The sequence below is a fragment of the Drosophila kikkawai genome, chromosome 3R, assembly GCF_030179895.1.
Source record: "Drosophila kikkawai strain 14028-0561.14 chromosome 3R, DkikHiC1v2, whole genome shotgun sequence".
NCBI classification, from domain to species: domain Eukaryota; kingdom Metazoa; phylum Arthropoda; class Insecta; order Diptera; family Drosophilidae; genus Drosophila; species Drosophila kikkawai.
Window position 1 is genome coordinate 18,659,708 of NC_091731.1, and position 21,343 is coordinate 18,681,050.

The 21,343-nt window shown below is 38.9% G+C and overlaps 1 protein-coding gene across 7 annotated transcripts in view; it reads left to right on the forward strand.

Moving 5' to 3' along the window:
• how (protein held out wings) overlaps positions 1-21,343 on the forward strand; it is a 41,201-nt gene that overhangs the window by 8,394 nt on the left and 11,464 nt on the right. For all 7 annotated transcript variants that reach the window (XM_070286353.1, XM_017168014.3, XM_017168016.3 and 4 more), the window contains exon 3: positions 14,862-14,995. In XM_070286353.1, coding sequence (XP_070142454.1) covers positions 14,862-14,995 — 134 coding nt within the window. The remainder of the gene's footprint in view (positions 1-14,861; positions 14,996-21,343) is intronic.

Here is a 21,343-nt window from a genome sequence, read left to right on the forward strand (position 1 = left end):
ATCATTTTTATTGCACCAATGTGTGCATTTGCCATTCGATTTATATCGGTAATCAATTTAATTTTTCAATTGCTTTGAAAAATCCCCAAGGCAACCACTCCGCTTGGCGTGTGAAATGCGGGCAGCCGCACAAAAGTTAAGTAGTAGCAAATTTCAACCCTAAAGCCAAGGAGCCTCTCCGAAAGAAAAGTATTCACTCGCTGGATGTCTGCAAACTTTTATAAAGTAAATTCTTCATACATTGTTTAACTAATTGGAAATAGTCAAAACAGTTTTAGAACATAAATTTTATTGGTTTAATGGTTCGCATTCCTTGAACTACAACATCAAAGAATGTAGAAACTTAAAGTATTTGGTGGTATGAAGCCTAAAGACCTTTTTTCCAGACATTCATTCGAAAACACAAATTAAAATCAAATTCCTTTTATTTCACCTTCTTAATTATTTAATTGAAAATGTGGAAACGGAGCTTATACCACCCTTTATTATTCCCATAACAAATAACATAGTTAACACTAGATCTTAATTTAAAGTGCAAATAAAACCTTTAAATGGGAAATAAAAATGATGGGGCCATTCACCACTCGACAAGCACAAAAAATTAAAACAGCAAGTCAAAGTCAAATTGTCAACAAACTGTGCGACAAACGCCTTTCCCTACTTTTGGGACTTTGGGGCTGTGGCTGTGTATTATTCAAACTATGACAAAACATTAAGAGAGGAAATCATCGCAGCACACATGTGGGCACGAACAATGCCCAAAAAAATGCGTCATAAGTGGGAAAACAAAGTGAACTTAGAGACAACAGCAGCGGCGACAACGTGCAAACATAGGAAATAAGCACAACAACAGATACAGATACGGATTGAGACACTCTGCTCAACCAGCGATGTTATCTTTTGATTTGCCCACAGCCAACCATGAGCAGCAGCATCATTGATTCAAAACAATTAACAGAAGCGTAATGCTAAAAAAGAAGAACATACGAAAAGTGGAGAGAAACTGCTAGCAACAGATCAAGATACAAATACCGTTGAGCATGCAAATGGGTTTCCATACCCCAGTACTGTTATAGTCTATCCGTTAGCTCGTTGAATGTGACCTTTGTATTTGGGTATTATAAGGCTGTGATTCACCTACATTTATTTTTAGTAACATTGTGGCTTTAAAGATACAAATATTTTAAGTTGGAATTAAGAGAGGTTTTTTTGGTAGCTAGTTTAAAGTATGAAAACTTATTTCAATTTATCTAGTGACACTATTTTATTTATTTCATAATTAATATATTATTATTAACCATTCAATACTAAGTGAGTTGTAGCTGTACCACTCGTAGCTCAAGCGTCCTCAATATAAGTATCTTTGTGTCTCAATTTCGTTGCCAGGAGATACAGACCCGTGTCAGCTTTTTGCAGCATGAATGAATCTGAATCTGGCGGGCCAAAGTCACGTCCTCTTGCGTTAACCTGTCGGATGTCGGATGTATCTGTATCTGCGTGTGTGTGTGAGTGCTTGTATCTGATGGCATTTTGGCGTTTTTCTTTTTGGGGGCCTTAACAGCCGTTTGAGTTTTGCGCTATTTTCGCCAAACGCACAGTCCCAAATGTTTGCAGTTTGCCTTCATTACATTATTTCGGACGAAAGGTTGTGTTATTTCATAAAATTTTCAAAATGCAATGTCCCCAAGGGTCTGGAATTGTTGCATTTGCCATCAGCTGTTCGTTAAGCGAACGAGCGGGGGAGGAATTGTGGTTGCATTTGCTTTGGGTCTTGTCTTGCCTGCTTTTTATTTTGCCTTTGTCTTTGTGGTGTCTTTTGACTTTGCGTCTCATTCATTTTCATTTTTGGCAGTTTCTTCGGGTTTTTGTTTTTGATATGCCATAAATGTTTAATGTCGTGCTGAGTTAGCCAGCCACGTTTTGTTTTGTAGCTGCGTATTTGGGTTAAAAGCCGTTTTATATGGACGCCCAAGCGTTGCTCATCTCAATCATGTGGCTGCTGTAGGCGTATGAATTAATTGCATTGCCCTGCTCCTCAATAAAGTTAAGGTTTTCATTTGCCTTAGGAATTTATTATTTGTAAAATTTAAATTAAAGTCTTAGAAACTTTGAAATGTAGTTAAAAACGAGATGTTTGTTTGCATTAAAAACAATTTATGTCTAGTTTTTATTAGAATTTTATAGCTTTCTACAGAACAACTTTTAAAGTCATTAAAAGACATAATAATTACTTATATTTTTCATTATTTTGACACCTTTTTATTTACTTTTTTAAATACCTTAAAAATTACTTTCACTTTGCAATATCTCGGGTTCAGCTAAGCTTGAATCTATTTTGGTTAAAAATGTCATACAATTGTGGGACGCACATTCATTGGTAATGACAGTTTTTGGCCCTGAAATCTTCGCCCAAGCTTCACTTTCAAATCCGAACTGCCCACTCTGCCAGCTCCTCTCCGCGACTTTTTTTCTGGCCAAGGACGACCTGCAGCTTATCAGGCTTGACAACAGCTGAATGTCATTGGCATATGCATTACGTCTAAATATACATATGTATGTGTATTCGACTCTAGGTGTAGATCGAGTGCACTTGCATTTTCAAGCCATACGTGTGTAGGCTTTTCCGGTTTTCCACGCATCTCGAAAACCCACACGGCTGCACTCACATAAATATTTTGTCACACAAAGCGACACTTGGGGCGGAGACAGCCGAACAAAGTGTAGGGAAAGGAGCAGAAACAAAAACAAAAATAAGTATAAATTAAAACGAAGAGAGAGAGATTGACAAGAGCCCGAAGTCGAGTGACTAAAAATACACAAGAAACGTGGGCGCTCGGCAAAATAAAATAAAAAAAAAACTCGAGGCAAAAGGCAAGGAAAAGGTGTTAAGAACAAGTTGCACACTCAGCCCAAATCCAACTGGCTAAATCTACCCACCACCTACATGTCCCCGGGCCTAAAGCTAACAAGCATGTGCGTATGTGTACTTAAAGACATTTATTATTATAATAAATCCCATTCAAGGCAAGAGACAACGGGCCAGAAAAAAGAAAAGGCGGCAGCTTTGGCTCTTGTTTCAAAACGAGTTGTTGGCCACACTTCAATGTTGGTCAAGCACATTACGCTATGTACACAATAGTGTAGTGTGTGTGTAGTATGTGTGCTGTTGAGCACATACATAATATATCATTTTTTGGGTAGGTGGTCGAAAGTGCCTGTTGCTTCAGCCGAGAAGAAAGAGCTTTGAGTGCGACACACACGGCGTATGGGGATACATTGATTATACGACGCATTTACTTCCCATCGCCTTTATTATTCGATCTATTAAATTTAGACCACGTCGAATGGCTTCATTCGGCTAATTATGGGAGCGGAGAAAAAATATTATAAACATGACATAAGCAGCCATAAGCTGCCAGGCCAGCCCCCGGCTGCTGATCCAAAAACGGCAGCAACTGCAACTTTCTCCTAATGCCATAAGCTACAAATGATTTTCCAATAGCCAAAGTTTATGGGCCAAGAAAGAGCAAAAAGTTTCCTTTTTTTCACAAAGATTGCTCGCTCTTCCTCCGAAAAAAATTAATATATTTTCTCTTGCCTCCAGAACACGAACACAAGCTGTCAGTTTTCAAAACAAAAATTTCTATATTTTTTTAAATGTTATACACGTTGTGTGCAGGCACACATACATATACAGTGTAATAAAAACAAGCCAAGGGGTAACCCAAAAATTTGATGGAACCCAGCCGTTTCCATATTTCTATCGGGAAATATTCTAGAGTCAGCGCAAAATGTTTACACAAGTTGGATTCAGGGATTTTTCTGTATATTTTATTAAAAGAAAAATTAATCAGGCAAAGTCCGAATGCAATGGGCAAACTTAAACAAAAAGAAACCAATTTGTTGTAAAATTATAATACAAGGGTTCATGAACTCTGCGGTGGCCGTCAGTCTTCTCTTGCCTTCCCTTCCCGCGGCATCATCATCATCATCATCATCTTCGCTTCTTGTTTATGTTCCCCACACGTAGCCACGGACTCTGCTCCGGAAAAGTCATTCGGCTACTCCAGAAATAAACAGCCAAGCAGGCAACAGCGATGGCAGCTCACGAACGGAGGCAACATTAGCAGCCGAGTGTGGGCCACGATGGGAATTTCATCCTATAAATATGCTCAGAAATAGAATAATAGTCCCGAATCAACAAAATAAGAAAAGTCCAAGAGTTCCTACCGCTGATTGACGTATTCAGTGGGCTGAAAGTAAGGGTTGAATTGCCTAACCTTTAATGGTTGTAATGTTGTTATGTTTAGGGAATTTGAGGGGCTAAAGTGTTGTATGATTGATGGGGGTAACAAGATATTTATTTATTCATACTTTAATAGAGAATTTACCTATAGAATCTATTTGTAAAACAGAATTTGTAATGATTAAATTCTTAGGTAATCAGTCTAGAAACTAGGTTAGATGTTTCCTCACCCTATTTACAAGATAAATCCAGCAATCTGAAATAATTTCCCTCAGAAGTTGTTTTTTATTTACATTTTCTATAAATCCATCTTTCAACTCTTGTTTGGTTTGGATTATAAATTACTTTCCCATCAACGCCAGCCCATTGTATGCACCTTATCTAATCTGAAATATTTTCTTTCCGTTTATTTGCAGGTGAGTTTCCTTATCTCCACCGCATACAGTAGCCCCGCCAGAGCAAGTACAAAATGCCGTCGGTCTTTGGTGTGAGCGGGTAAAGCCGCTAACCTGATTGGTTGAGTACACATATCGCCTATTAGCTATACTAGATATTGTTGGCTTTTAATTGGTTTAGAAGCCATTGCAATTGTCAGGGCGAGGGGCGAGCAAAGGGTGCCCATCGTCATGGATTGAGCTGGGTTTTTATGAGCCCGGGGGCCATAAAATCGGCAACAGTTAATTGCTTTATAAAAATGGGCGCGTGTTTCGCCGTCGACTACCGTTTCATTAGCTCGTAGGTTCGTTTTTTTTTTTTTGTGGCTAACCGGGCAAATGAGTAAATTGTCATTCATCTCTCAGCTATGAAATTTATGCACTAAAGGTTCCCATTTTATTCACCTTTTCTCGCAGTCTGCGATATTGAACTCAACCCCAACCCACCATCCACCATCCACCATCGTTGCTGTAGCTTCGCTCTTAATTAATTATTTGGGTGTATTTTTTTTTTAACAACAGGGTCAGGGTGCGGCTTCCTGCTTTGGCTCAAATGTTTTTGTATGCTCTTGTCGCGGCCATTCAGGCTTGGGTCAGCGTTTCTGCACTTTGGCGGACCCGAAAACCTTGTTTAACAATCCCTTTAAATAAAATTGTCTCAACGAAAAGGAATTGGGTCCTTCAAGCAGCTTTTAAATTTGTATATTTCGAGGATTTCATTTGGAAGAGCTTATTTATAAGAGGATTATATATGTATTCTTTTGTAAAAACAAATTTTACAGAACCCTACATTAATGCCTAATTATTGTATAGTATTTTAGTTACCTAAGAAAGATTATGATTATTAGAAGGTTGCAATTAAAATTGTTCTCAAAAGTATGTAGTATTTTGATTAAACATTTTTGCACCTTAAAAGTATTAAAAAATGTAACAAAAAAACTTTTCCCATTACCAAAACTAAGCCTCGAAATAATTGGCTCCCAAGAAACTAGAAACTAGTTAGTTAGTCTCGCTTTCAGAGTCCGTTTAGGGACCTCATTTTAACTTTTCCTCGGGTATTTATTTTGAGACAATTTACACATTGATTGCATATTTATTTGGAACGTTTTTGGGGGTTTTCCCTAGCCCCGGCCTACGTGGGGGCATTTTGTTGGAAATTGTGCTCATGGGAACTGATTGATTAGCGGTTAGTGGCTTCGTTCGTCTGGCTCAATGCCTTCCAGTGACAACCAACTGCACCACCATCAAATGCAACCACCATCGAGCCTAGCAACCACAACTGCCAGACATTTGCAATGTTTTTTGGCAACGACAAGTTGCAGTCGCAATTGATTTAACTCGCTTTTTTCGCAAGCTATTTTCTTTTGGCGAGCAATTTTCCAAACTTGTTTGTTTTGTTTGTTGGCAACTCAAAACTGTTGCCTTCGGCTCTCACGAACTGAAGTTGGTCCAGTGTGGATTCGGTGGTTATTACGCCGGACACACACAACGTAATGAGCCCGGACAGCTGTGAAACTGTTTGTTTCTGCCCGTGACTCAATGCACTCGTCATTTTCAATGGGATGAACTAAACAAGCCATCCATGTGAATCATTTCTAAAGCCTGTCTGAAATGTTAGGAATTATTTCAAATGAATTTTGTAGGATTTATGGGGTAATACCTTGTCACTAAAGATGACAAAAACCAAAAGACTAAGCTTAACCCATTTTATTTATTCACACATTAACTGAAATATATAAAGCCCATGCCTTGAACTTGTAAATGTCAAGTTTGTTCAGCAGAAATCAGCTACCAATTTTTGGACAAAAACATCTTAAGGGTCTTTTGTTTCTTGTTAATTGTTTGATTGCTGTCGATTGTCTTGACACGTATTTAATTTCGACAAAGTGTCGGTCTCTGGTGATTGAGTGTTTGGGCCAAGCCCTGTTTCCCCCGATGCTCTTAACTGATTATAACTGATTGTGGCAGCTCTGCGGCGGGCTTAATGTCAAGCTGCAAGGCTGTGCCGCCTGCCTGGGGAAGTCGCACAGGTATTTTCTTTCATTGTTGCATGTGAAAAATCGTCGTAATCAGCTGCTGATGATGATGTACCGCCCTCGTAAAACGGTGGTATACGGGAAAATTCGAGGCGTAGCATAATTTGCGCCTGTTTGTGTGCATAATGCTGTTTGTCATCTTGAAGTGGTGCGTGTGTGCTGTCTGCTTTGGCTTTCTGCTGCTTGCTTTTGACAACAACTTTCCTTTTGGGCCCATTGTCTCTGAAAAACTGAAAGTTCAAATTGAACATTTCACTTCCTTTCGATTCAACACCTCCGCAACTCATCTTCAAGTCAAGATTCATGAGTGAATTCACGAGGCATTCATTCTGCCGTGACTTGAGCCAAGTTCATCACAATGTGGCACAAACCATACTGTCGGGTGGAGAAGTAAGTGGGTCTGTCCCACTGGCCGTGACATGTGAAAAGCCCCCATGTCGTGCCTTTTGGCATTGTTTTTTTCATCGTATTTTCTTGGATTTCTGCTTTGACACATTTTCTTTTCCCCCCCAAACAGTCGGTGGCTGATGTCACATGCTGGCCTGCTCCTCGTTGGCAAATCTTCGTCCCGCGATTTATGATGTGGGTGGGCATTAATTTTAATACCCTTAGGCGGGACGACGATGAGCCGTATTAATGGCCATCACGCATCGGAGTTCGTCATATTGAGTGTCCATTAAAATGCTACCACCTCCTCTTTTTTCAATAATTCCTTACCGAATGCCTAATTAAATGGCAACGGCTACTAAAATCCGGCGGCAACAATAAAAGTATGTATATAAAATGCGAAAATATTTCGGCTTATTGCCCGAAAATTAGTCACGACTAACTAAAACCTGTGAGATTGTAATCGCTGCGATTTATTAGCCAAAGTCTGGCTGACTGGTTCCAAGTGTCGCTAAACATGAGCACTGTTCGCAGCGTTTTAATTTCGTTTTAATTTTAATTGAAATGCCTTTTGATACATATTAAATTTGACAACAATTACAGGAGAAGGATTGATGGTCTTGCCATACTTTTATTATTTTTTCAGTTGAATGTTCACACATTTAATCTTTTGCTTCATTGTTGTTTTTTCGTCGATTTTTGTTTCTCAACTTTTGTGAGACTTTTTGCGCCCTGTCAGTCTTCATTGCCAGCCTTCCATTGATGACTAATAAAAGTTATCAAATCGGCTAATAATAGAAAGCACGTTACTTTGCAAACATTCTCCCTTTAGCAAGCTGTCAAATAATTACCATAATATTTATTAGCTTTTTGTTAGTAAAACAAATTATTAATTTTATCACACATTACCTTTTATGAAACCCTAATTGTGGAGGAATTAAAACCGGAATTGGATAATTGCCAATTGATTTAAAAGCATGGAGACACAGTCCCGAAATCCCGAACAAAATAATTCGAAAGAAAATGCTGACAGACAAAAAATTTGGTTTATTTAACTAACAATTTGTACATTAATCCGTGTTATTGTTAGCTTAATGTGCGTTTTATCATTCCGGTGTTTGTTCAAGTGTTTATCCATGTGCTGCGACCGATTCCGCTTGCTAAAAACAGCAAAAACACCGCAACCAGGTGGAGATTTATTCTTTTTCGGGCACACGCTGCCGTGATTTTATTTTCGATCGAAAATCATTGAAAATATTTCACGGGGCATGTATAAACAATTGGCAATGCAAACCATTTGTAGTTTGCAAAGCGTTTCCCGAAAATGAGTTCAGTGAAAAAGCGTTGAAATGAAAATACGAGTATATATGCATTTTAATAATACTCGAAAATGCGTTGGAATTAAAGTAAATAATGCAAACATTTTTTTTAGGGAAACGAACAGAGCCTGAGCCAGACCCTCTTTATTTGCACTGCTCATAAGAAAATGTGGAAAATTCATTCTGCTCCGGGCAGCAGGAAAATTCTTTCGTTACCATGTTTGCTCAGTTTTCGCCTGCCTGCATTTAATTTTGCCAGTTCCTTTGAGTTCAGGGACATTTCTAAAATAATTCCTCACCTCCGATAATTTTCCGCTTTAAGGAGCAATTCTGGTGTGGTTCCTTCCTTCCTATCGGATGCTGTGTATTTTTTTTTTCTTCTCTTTATTTTTGTTTATTCCTCTGCGTTTGTTGTGCTCGCCATTCGCCGTTGCTGTCTGACATGACCTATTTCTTGATGGGAGCATTGTTTTTATGTTTTTTTTTTAGCTGTTGCCGCTGTTATGTTTTCCGCCAGCATTAATTGTGTTTTCTTTTGTTTTATTTCACTTTTTAATGGCCGTGTTGCTGTTGCTAGTGACTCAACGGAACACTTTTTTTTTTATTCCTCTCTCAACAACTTTCAACAACTTTTGTTTTCTGTTTTGCCCGAATGTGGGTTAAAGTCTAAAGCACAAAAAATGCAGCTTACATTTGCAATTTAAATTATAAAAAATCATGTTAACAAAACTTAATGTGTCTCAGAAAAAAAATCAGATGAACCAATTGATATATTAATGTCGTGCTATAAGCGATATTACTTTGTCATAGAACAGATAGATACCAACGCTGAGTGTTGAGCGTGTGAACCAACATGCCACTGACAGCTTTATGATGGTAGAAATTTATTAATAAAAATGCATAAAAAACTGTCATTGCTGTGTCGCTGGCTGGGAAAGCCATTAATTAAAATGCTGCAAATAATTTAAGCGCAGGAGGAGCGACAAAATAAATTGAAAGCAATATTAACAAATGTTTATTTTTGCCTTGATGCGAAACGGTTTCCCCTACAGTGCGGGCCATTACACGTAAGATCACTGATGCATTTAGGAAATATATTGAAAATAGTATTAAAAAGTGTTATTACAATTCTCTTATATATATCATATAAATATTTTCCTAGAGAAAAAACTTTTAAAAGTTAATATAAAAATTAATTCCTTCTGCCTTCCGGCTGTTCGATTAGAGTCTTTCATGTTTTTCTCACACTAGACTATAGCTTTTCTATTTGTTTTTATACCCTTGCAGGGTATTATAATTTCAGTCAGAAGTTTGCAACGCAGTGAAGGAGACGTTTCCGACCCTATAAAGTATATATATTCTTGATCAGCATCAACAGCCGAGTCGATCTAGCCATGTCCGTCTGTCCGTCTGTCCGTCTGTCCGTCTGTCCACCTGTCCGTTTCTACGCAAACTAGTCCCTCAGTTTTAAAGCTATCTGAATGAAACTTTGCACATAGTCTTCTATATACTCTCACTGCTATATATGTCGGAACGGGCCGGATCGGACGAATATATCATATAGCTGCCATACAAATGATCGATAAATTTTTAGAAAAAAAATTATAACTTGGATGTTTTTTAACATTTTTGCACCATTTTTTAGATATCGCCATTTTATATTATTTCTGAATTTTGTTAAAAATTTCACGAAAATCGGACGACTATATCTTATAGCTGCCATAGGAACGATCGGGAAATTAATAGGAAAAAAAATGATAACTTCGTTGTTTTTCAACGTATTTTCATCTACTCTGAGATAAAAGCTTATTTTATTATTTTAGAATTTTGGTATAAATTTCATAAAAAACGGACAACTATATCATATAGCTGCCATAGAAACGATCGGTAGATGTAGAGACAATGTAAGGCTGGGAATGTAAAACTGTAACTGTCAAACTGTAAACATAATAAGTATAGGTAAAATGTAATGAAATGATATCTGCAAGGGTATACAAACTTCGGCGTGCCGAAGTTAGCTTCCTTTCTTGTTATATAGTATAAGCCGTCTTATACCTTTGAAACTCACTGTTGGTTTACTTAGAAGGCATTGCCTCTGCGCTCAACCACAAACCGAAAAGATTATGCACAAAATATGCAAAAATCCACAGAAACCGAATAATGAAATTACTTGAACGCACAATAAACATTATTATTTTTTGTTGTATTTTTTTTGCTGTACACTCGTACAGTGCGAAATTGCAAATGCGCCCAAGGCCAATGGAGTTCATAACAAAAATGAAAAATAAAAATAAAAACCATAAAATCAAATACATTTTGGCGCTTGCCAAATATGCGGGACCTGGCTTAATTGCAGCAGCAGCAGCCACTGAAGGCTCCAACGATCGGCTGAACCTTAAACGTTTTCGAGCGTTCCGGCCATTTCTGGTGACAATTTGTTAAGACCCCCAACCCACACATACTATATACGAACGGGAACGCGAAGACGGCGGAGGCCGAGACAAAACCCAAACGATCGCATTTGACATTGTTTCCTTGGCTGACTCGCAAATCAGCCACACACGCCCACACACTCATCAGCTCGCAGTCATCTAATTCGTGTGGTATGAATGGTTTTGCATTCATAAATTAGCCAGCAGATACTTAGATATGTGTCGCACTCTCAGGCCCGCCACTTTGTGTACATATCGCGTTTCCCTTCCCGACGCCACCTTCTCCTCCCACCTGAAGTCGTGAGCCAATGCAAATTGTTCGTTCTCCTACCGGCTTAAAACAATCAATCAGAGCCAGCCGCTAAGCTGCTGAGCTGAGCCCGGTTTTAATTTGGTTTAGAGGTGTCTGCGCCATCTGACTGGCATATCTTATGAGATTGACAAGTTTAGGACTCGATTAGAAATATCCTCTTAGTGTGCTTGGTGCGAACGAGGTCTTTGCTAATGGAGAACCGATCGAAAGCACTGATATATTTAATTATTTTATTGAATAAAAAGTAATTAGGTTGAGTAGTATCTGAAATAAATTATTGAGAATTTATTTCCTAGTTCGAAACAAAGTTAAACTTTTGAGCAGCAATATTTAATGTATGAGAGTGATCGATTCTTGAATAAATGCTAACCTAAACCAATTCTCTGTGCCTTCATCGTTCCTTAAATATCTTTTAATATATATATAATCTGATTCCACATTAATATTCTCACTACCGTGTACACATTTTATGCCCTACTTGCCCGCGGACATAAAGAACCCTTGCCAAAAAATCGTGGTGCATAAAATTTGACAATTTATTGACGCTCGACTGGTTGTCGTTCGCAGTCGCTTTCGCATTCGTCGTGCCTTGTGGCTTGTTGCCTGTTTCGTGTTCATCGTCAAGTGCAGGAGTCTAAATTTAAAATTCAAATGTTGCAAAATGCGGCAGTTGAGCGGAGGAAATGTTAAGATGTCCGACGCCCACCTTTTAGAAGGGCAACAAATTCGAAGAGGAATCTCTCTTGGTTTCAGCTGCGATTCTTCACCAATCCAATGGTGATGTCATGGTGGCACCAAACGGGTCCATCCTTAATCCACACACCCAACCTTGAGCTTTACCCATTTCTAACGTGTCCGTAGCTTATTCTTAGTTGCTTGACTAATAACACTCCATAGAAAGGTTCGCTGCCATAAGTGCTTTTGTGGGGGCTGGCTATAAAAAGAGCGCAGCAGCAAAAAGGAAAAAAAAAAATAATAATAAAGAAAAAAATTATACAAAATGATAATAATAATACTTGAACACACACGCAAAGCAGTTTTTTTCCCCCACTTATTTTTGCGCTGGGTGCCAAATTTGGAAGCTCTGTCCCTAGCCATATATAGAATGAAGTCCGGGACTTGGCCAAGAGATGGAGATAGAGTCATAAGCGCGTTGTCTATGTAAATTATGAGTCGCAGAGCGAAAACGAACTGGAAAAGATGGCGAATCGAGTTTTTCTGCGTTGCCTTAAAAGCGCAAACGACTCGCGACTTGTTAATGAATAAAAAGATCTTTCATTGATAATTATTAGATTGGCACTGCTCTCGTTCTCCCCGCCCACATTCCCACTTCTACTGAGTTATGTTCCGCCGTATGCCCTAAAATGGTCAGTTGGCAACAGGTGGTGGGCTCTGGGGTGAGTTGGGAACTTAATTATAGACTCTAGGCTCAGCCCCGGCTCCGACTAAGCTGCCATTAATTAAGCCGCCTGCGCATATGGCATGAACTTGATTATTGTAATTTATCTAAATGCAGCTATCAATCCATCTGACTTGGGCCCCAGAAGTGACTAATTCGATTCAATGACTCGAGACTCCGTCATCGCCTCGTTCTCTCCCCGTATGCAAATGCAATTTTACACCAATTTGGCGGGGCTTATTCATCTAATCTGGCTGCACAATCTTCGTGCCACTGCCACACATCCATCCGACCATCGGTCACGTTGCAGATTGAATGGATGTGGATGCGGATTGACACTCGCTCGATTAAAATTGACAGCTGTCATGATTGCGATTATGCCTATTTCTCATGGCTCTCGGCTCTTGGCTCTTGGCTCAGAACCCAAACGCCGATGATGGAATACATGTTCGTTCTACTTGCGTGTCGCAACAAATTACACGAAAATGGGGAAACAAATGAAAAGCCTTTCTGGAGCTGCTCTTAATTATTGTTGAGCGGAAAATCTCGTCTCCATCTCTATCAATAATCGAGTCAAGTGCCGGACCGCTGTGCCGCTTTCATCCTCGTCTTTGGCATTTTCTTGATGGGTTCTTTGGCCCGCAATGAACTCTGGAATGGCGGACAGAGCGTTTCTTTTTCTCACCGCTGCTCGGAAAAGTAAATTTAAATTTTGTGCAATTTCTTTTTCGTCTTCTTTGTTTGCCTTGGCTGCGCAGATTTTTTTTGTGTTTCATTTCATATTTATGTGGCACACAGAGAAAGCCGGTGAATAAATATGAAAATTTGCCAGAAGCTGCCTAGACAAAAATATCAAACATAATTAATTAAAACGCCAAATTTAAATCAAACAAGATGTTTTTCGGTAAATATGTGTATATTCTCTGCAATCAACAGGTCAAGAAACTCGGACAGGGTCTTTGATAATTAAATGAGACGATTTTTCCATGAGAAAAACATCTATGCAATCAAAACAGTTTAAATATTTAATATGTATTTATACATACAAATTTTTTATTAGCAACTCTGAACAAGTAGAAGAGCTACACACCAGTGTAAGAAATATGAATAAGAACATGAGTAATTTACTTTGTCGAATTAAGCTTGATTTTATGAAAAACTTAAATTTAACAGGGCGAAAGGCAAGGCAAATGTTGCCAGAAACATGTTGCGCACCTCCCAAAAAAAGGCACAAATTCAGACATTTTCTTGTACCGACTCAGTTACTTATTATATTCCCTTCACCTTTTGATATATCTTTAAAAAAGACTTATTTTTAGCTCATAAAATGTATTTCTAAAGATTCCGATGACAACAGTCTCACATACACTGTCAAAGAAATCAGATAGTGGCATTTAGTGAGAGAAGTCAGGCATTTAATTTGATGTCATTCGGTGGCAAATTCTTAAATCATTTCAGTGACATACGATGCAGTCACCTTTCCCGCCCTCCCAGCACAATTACCCACTTTTAGTGACAAATTGTCAAAGCACATGCCAAAGACAAACAATGCAATTGAGCTTATGCAAAAACTAAACAGCACCCGGCCAGCAGTGGCAGCACAAAATGTTGATCATATCAATTCGAGAGCCCCTGTCAACTGGCACAGTTGGGGGTTGATCGGAACAACACCCACCCCGCCATGGAAAACACCACGAGTGTGAATATATAGGGGAGCTGACCTCAGGCTAAAAGGGTGGGGGTAAAGTTTTGATCATCACATTAGGATGGCATAATTTGTTTATATATAAACCAAGTGATTCAAGTGATTTCATGGATCAAATAAACCCAATAAATAATATTAAAAATAAAACCAGTTAATAGCTAAGTAAACATATTCACACACCGCTTTATTGATGCTAATTTAGTAGGTTTTCCAGAGGCAAATTAAACGTAATTTAATACAAGCACTTAACAAAAATGACAAATTGAACCCCCACTTGCCTGAAGTGTAGGCAAAGAGCCGACAATTAAAATTATCAACGCTTTGTTTATTTGCTTTTCAACTGTGAATTATGGCGTTCAGCGCTAAATACTAGCAACTGGAGGTGTCGATTTTGCATGATTAGGAACAATAAAATAATGTATATAAATTTAAAATTTTTTTAATTTCATTTTAAATTAAGTAAAATCGATGATAATGTGGCGAAATACTAATTACAAATCGTTTTCAAAAACTTGAAACTTGTAGACTTATAATATTTCCATTTAAAACTTGTATTAATCCAACTTTATCTTATATTTCAATCTTTCCAGAAATTGCACGCGTGCGCGCCTCTCTGTTCCAGATCAATGGGGTTAAGAAGGAGCCGCTGACACTGCCCGAGCCCGAGGGCGCTGTGGTGACGATGAACGAGAAGGTCTATGTGCCAGTGCGTGAACATCCAGATGTAAGTATGCCGTAGCATAATGATAACGATGATCTAATTTTGCGTATCGGATCGGATTCGGAGGAGGGCTCGGGCTTCCCGTCAATTGGAATTGACAAAGCGCGTTCAGTGAGCAACTGGGCTACACCGGAAATGGCTTAAAGGTGTGCCTTGCCTGCCTGCCCGCTCAGCTATTTGCCGAGGTGTATCTTCTTGTGCCGATAGAGTCAGTCATCTGTTACGCTGTCTTGGCGGCGGTAAGACAGGCCAACGAACGCCCCAACAAGATGCCAAATGCAAAGCTCCGATCCACCCTTCCACTCTCCCTATATAGAGATAGATAGATACAGATATATATATTTGGGTTAGACAGAATCATTGAAGCGTTTTAGGAAGTCGTTTGACGGCGTTCATTCGTTTCATTTGTCGTTCATTGTAGGCGTCGGAGCAAGTCACTCGGGCCAAGCCCTGCCACATTAGAATTTGATTTAATTTTATGCAATTTAAAATGTTTCCTCCCCGCCCCCCCCCGCTCTCCGCTCTCAGACATGTATGTTTCTTTTGTTTTTCTTTAGTTTTGTTATGCCTTTTCAGTTAATTTGGAAATTGTTTGGGCGTAGTTTCTTTATTTTTTTATATTTATGGCCTGACAGCAGTCGCAGTGGCGGAACTGAGGAAATTTATTTTACTGCATGACACACTTTGCTCTTGATGTTTATGTTTTTGCTTCGTTTCGTTATTTTTTTCTCTCGGTTGTGATCCAGATAAATGCATAAATTTAAATAGCATTAATTATACCCAAAAGCATTTCGCCCTCTGTCGATGGTGTCTCCATTGGTGTGGCTTCTGTTCAGCAGCTGTTCAAATAATTTTCTTTGCCAAATGGCGCCAGCTCAGGGCGATTGGATGGGGACGATGCCCCAATCAAATAATGTGGAATTAAATGATTGTAAATCGGCTTAGATAGTATTTTAAACATTTACTATGAAAACATTGCATTTTATGGGAGAGGAGAAAATATTTAAATTTAAATCGTATCAGAGAATATGTCTCTAAAGCAAACAAGAGTGGAAGTTATACACTTGAAGTTAAAGAAGAAGATTATCTGCAAAGTTTCATTTAGATCAACTCAGCAATGCTGATAAAGTGTGCATATACATACATATACACCTTCGGTGCGATGCAAAAATAATATAAATATGAATATGACAAAGATTCACAGAAATATTTTCAATACAAATGGTGTTTAGCCATTTTACCCTAAGTTCAAAGTTCTAAAGAAGATAAATACATGTCTTGAGCCACTCAGCCAGATGAATATGATAATTTATCAAGTCAGCATCTATTGGTAAGGTTATGGAAACCATTTTATTTGTAGCTTCTGCTATCGTTAAACATTTCGCACATGTGCCATTTAATTAATTACCTTTGGGCCGTTGCATAAAGCAAATATCGGGAATCACAAGAGAGTAAAGAACAGATAACATAAGAATGGGTGGGCAGGCAGTGAGTCGAAGACATTAACATTAAATTGGACTTTATTAGGCCTAGACGACCCAAGCGAAATGAATATGAATGAGTTGAGGCTATAAATTAAAAAGAACACAGGCTACATAATTTATAGAAACAAGCAATGTGCCGACTGAAACAACGTTTGATGATGATGTTTGGTTTCTTTGACTTTCGGTGTTTTCCAACCGAAAACTGGCACAGATCTTCTCAGAGATTTACGACCCGAGGGCCGTTGATTTTACCGCCTGATTTTCCAATATTTTCAGGTGTTCCAATCTGTCTTATTTTAAGGCATCGCGGGTAAAAATTTCCCCCTTGGTTGGGATGAGAGTGCTTTCTGTGTGGGCGTTTCTCGAGCGGTGCTTTCTCGTAAATCATCTTATTTAATTGCAATCATTTCGAGCGGACAAGAGCTGCAATAACTAAAAATTTGCATGGGAAATTCTGACATTATCCAATGGCTGCCAGTCGAATTTTTGAGAATGTGTTTAAGCAAGATAAATTGCGTTTCAAATAACATGGAAGTGCAACAAGTTCTGGGCAAAATGTTTATTGGTTTCGGGCCGCGGCAGCGCTCCGCGTCATGGGGCATAAATTTCAAGGCATTAGGCAAGACACTCACTGGCTGGCAATCGCAAATAATAGCAGTTAATAATTTATACCGTATTCAACAATGTAAATAGAGATTTGTCAGATGGCTGACAACCATACAGGCAACAATATGCCATGTAAATGTTCAACGATTTGTCAACCCGACTCCAAATGCAGAGGCGATCCCAGGGAGAGGCAGACGAAGATATCCATCTCTCAGTATCGTCGTTGAATCTCGTTTCTCTGGCTGCTCCAAAACATAAATGCAACTTAATTAAAGTCCACAAGCGATGGACGACAGCGGGCAAGGCATTAAAACAGTTTACAATTAATTACAGCCAACTATTAACGCTCCAAAGTCTCATCTGTCCGTCCTCTGTATATATCGCCATTCAGCTCTGTCTCGTTCTTTCGCCTGTTCCCTGTCAACGCTCATTGCTCATACGCCCCGTGGCGCAAAATGCGACATGCGGCATACGACATGTTGACCCACTGAGCCCAGTCAGCTCGCCAGCCAGCTAGCTTCTGAGTGATTTCGCTAGCAGCAGAACAGAAATGATGTTTGACATTTTTTATATTTTCGCAAACTCATTTTCCGATGGTTAAATTTAATCATTTCAAGCTGAACATATGGAAGAAGAACAATTAGATGCGATACGAGGGAAATATTTTCATGGTGAGGCAACTTTAGTATGTCGTCATACTGGGTTAAAGTTCCTTGTTTGAATAGTACGAAATCCCTGATTATTTGATGAAAACCAGCTTTGAGGATCGGTGGTTTTCATGATCGAATTTGTTTTCAGGCACGAACACCCGACTTTTCTGCTTTACCATTAATTAATCAATTGTTAATCGATCCCATTGAGTTCATTAAATTCCCTTTCCGCTGATTAATGCTGTGCGGTCACACCCACACAGATCAACAGATGTGAGCCACTTGACATTCGAATCGTGTTAAGGTCGTTCGTTTGGCCGCCAATAAACATATCGATCAACGGGGGAAAAACGCGGCCATATTTAAGCCAAATTATACCCAACACAGCTTCCCTTTGTTACTCTCGTCTTCCCCAAATCACTCACTCAATGTTGCTGTTTGCCGATTTGCTTGCCTGCTTTTTGTTTATTGTCTAAGCCGTTAACACAAAAGCCAATTAATCTACAAACTGCAGCAAATTAGTCATAAACATTGAAATGCTAATTACGTGCAATTTTTATGTACATTTTCGGTTGTTCAGCAGTTTAATAGGTACGGATCCCGGTCTTAAAAATATCGACGTTAACTCTACAAATTGCGGCAAACATTATTTTCTAGTTAAATTCGCTGCCACTTTGGCTGCTGTTGTTTGTCATGTCAAAGTTTGATTTATTTTTCCGTGTAATAGACGAGCTTTTTGTATTCCACAGCCGCAGCGTAATTATGTGTGCTAAACTGTCCCGCTCTCTACGGATGCATATACATACCGCATATACATACATTCATGTGCCTGGTAGTAACCGAGCAGTAATCTATTTGATCTATGCCGACCCCTGCCTTGGCTGCTTATGCATTTTTGCTTTTCAACTTACTAGCGAGCGGCTCAAATGAAAAGATTCCAAAATTCCTTGAGTCACACTGGCAACGCGATTAAATCTGAGCAAAACACTATAATGGAATAAAATATTCCCCTGCGCCTTTAGGGAAAATTATCGAATATTCTCTTTGTGTGTGGTTTTCAAATGAAAACTTCTGCCAGAGCACCTTTGTGCTTTTAATTTGATATGGACCGACTTGGTCGGTTGCCATGGCCACAATGGTGCCCCGTGGTATGGTGCTAGTAGGGGCTTCTTATCACAGCTCCGCGTGTTTGTATAGGCACTCTCCCTTTTAGTATTTTCGGCAAGAGCTATGTGCTATGTGGTGCCCTTTGTGTGTGCGACGCAGTTCCCTTATCAATTGTCTGTACCTTTGCCTTATTGAAAATGACTGTAGTACGAATTGTATAAATATAAAATATATTTTCTTTGCTCGCCCCCCTATCTGAGCTTACAATCTGTGAAATAAAGCAGCCTCCGCTCGCACACACACATATATGGGTACACTGAACAGCATTATTTGTCTGTTCGCTTCACTTCACTTAGCTCCACTCCACTCCACTTCACTAGCAGCTCCCGTGTCCATCTGCCTTTTGTCTGTTTACAAGTTGCTCAAGTACCGCCGGTAAAAAGGTCAATACAGCAAAATACTACAGACCCAAAGTCGCAAACAGTTTGTTTTTCGTTGTTATATACATAAAAAAAAATCTGTATGCTTTTAAAATGTGGAAATAGTTGTATATTTATTTTAAATAATAGGGGAAAATATAATTTCTACTGTTTTGCATTTTTATTGGTTCTTCTGGCCTTTTGAATTATTAAAAATTTGTGTTATATTTGTAAAAATACATAAAAACGACGTTACTTTGATGTGACAATTAGTTAAGAACTCAATCCCATTTCTCGAATGATGTCCCCGCGAAATTTATGTCGTTTTCGACGGTGAACTTAGTCGCTCGTAAATGACGTGATTTCGTAAGATTCATAATCTCGATATAACTTTGTACTGGTTGAGTTAAAGTCGGCGGAATTATGTATCAAATGTTTTATTTTCGGTGTATTTGAAGTTCTTAGAGGCACGCATTCCACTTGAAGACGCGTAATTGCATGATAACTGTGGAAAAAGCAAGAAAAGCAAAAGGTCTTTCATTGTTGGAAAATCTATTAATACTTCTGTATTGTGTAGTTTCGTAACAATAACAATTACAAATTGCCTTGAAGGTTTTAAAAAGCTTATTATTCCATTAAAATGTTGTGTGGGCTTTTCTTATAAAAAGAAAATACGTCTAGGGTATGTTTGTTTGTTATTGTACGAGTATTAATATATAATTTTAATTTAGTTTTCCTTTTTAATTATCTTGTACTTATACATACAAATAACCCTTATTAGTTTCCCATGTATAGTTGCTTACATTTCCTAATAAAATAAGAGCTAAAGACGCCCTTTAAGCGCAATCACATATAATTTATCTGGCCACTCGTGTTTGCCTTTCATTCTTTATTTGAGTTTATGTTTGTAGAACGCAAGTGGCAAGGCAACGCGTCGCGTCGTATGTGAAACCTTTTAAAGGGAAACGCTTGGATTTTAATTTCCTTTTAATGGCAAATGGAAGAGATCATTTGTGTAAACTTTGAGCAGAGCCAGGGATTTTTAATTAAGCAACTGATACGCAATGCAAATGTTGTCTTTAGCTTGCGTATCTCATTTTGTAGGGGTTTTTGTGGAAGCGTTGCTGCAACTTTTTTCCTTTTTATTTGAGTCTAGCAACTTTCTCGTATTTTCTGGACTTAAATGGAGGCTGAGTTACCAGCGAGAGGCACATTAAATGATTTTTTCGCAAAATTTAATTAAAATTGCCGGAACCATTAGGCATTAACTGCATTCTTCGCGGCAATTTTCAATTGATTCGATCTCATCAGTGGCAGTTGCCGCTGCTGTCGCTGCTGCTGCTGCAGTTGCAATTGCAGTTGCAGTTGCAGATTCAGGCCTTCAGATACCGATACATTCGGACTGACAACAGCTGCTGCTGCTTTGGCTAACTGCGGCTATTGCTGCCGGCGGCTGTTCGCTGTCGATGATCGCATCGCAGCAAACACACACACTCACTGTGTGTGCACTTAACATCCCCGTATCTCGGAGCCCATCACATCATCGCATTCGGAATAGAGGTTCCCCGATATGGGAGACGTGTGGGTGGGTTCAGTTCCCCGGGGCGGGGACCAGAACTAGTTTAGCCAGCAATTTACAATAACTCACATGGAAATTGTTGTGATCTGGCCAATAAATCTAATTTATCGGCAGGCCTCCGAGGCAGTTGTTGCAATCTATGTATATCTAGCAGCTAAAGTATATGATAATTGGGCGCCACGGCTGCTTTTTAAGTTGGGGTCACCTCATCGGAGTTGGGCTTTGCAAATCTTGTTGCACGTCCATCATCATCATCGACAAGCGCGTCAAAAGATTTTTGCACGCTCCGCTAATAGTTTAGGCAAAATTCTTTTGAATGTCGCCGCCTTGTAACACTGACAAAAATAAATAATTAAATAAAGATTTAGTTGGGTATTTATATTGTTTAATTGTAGAGCAGTAAATGGATAGTATCGCTCTGTATAAAATGGGCTAATTAAAGTATTCTTTAACTTCAAAAGTCGCTGAAAAAGAGTTGGAAAATAAAACTAATTAAGAAATAAATT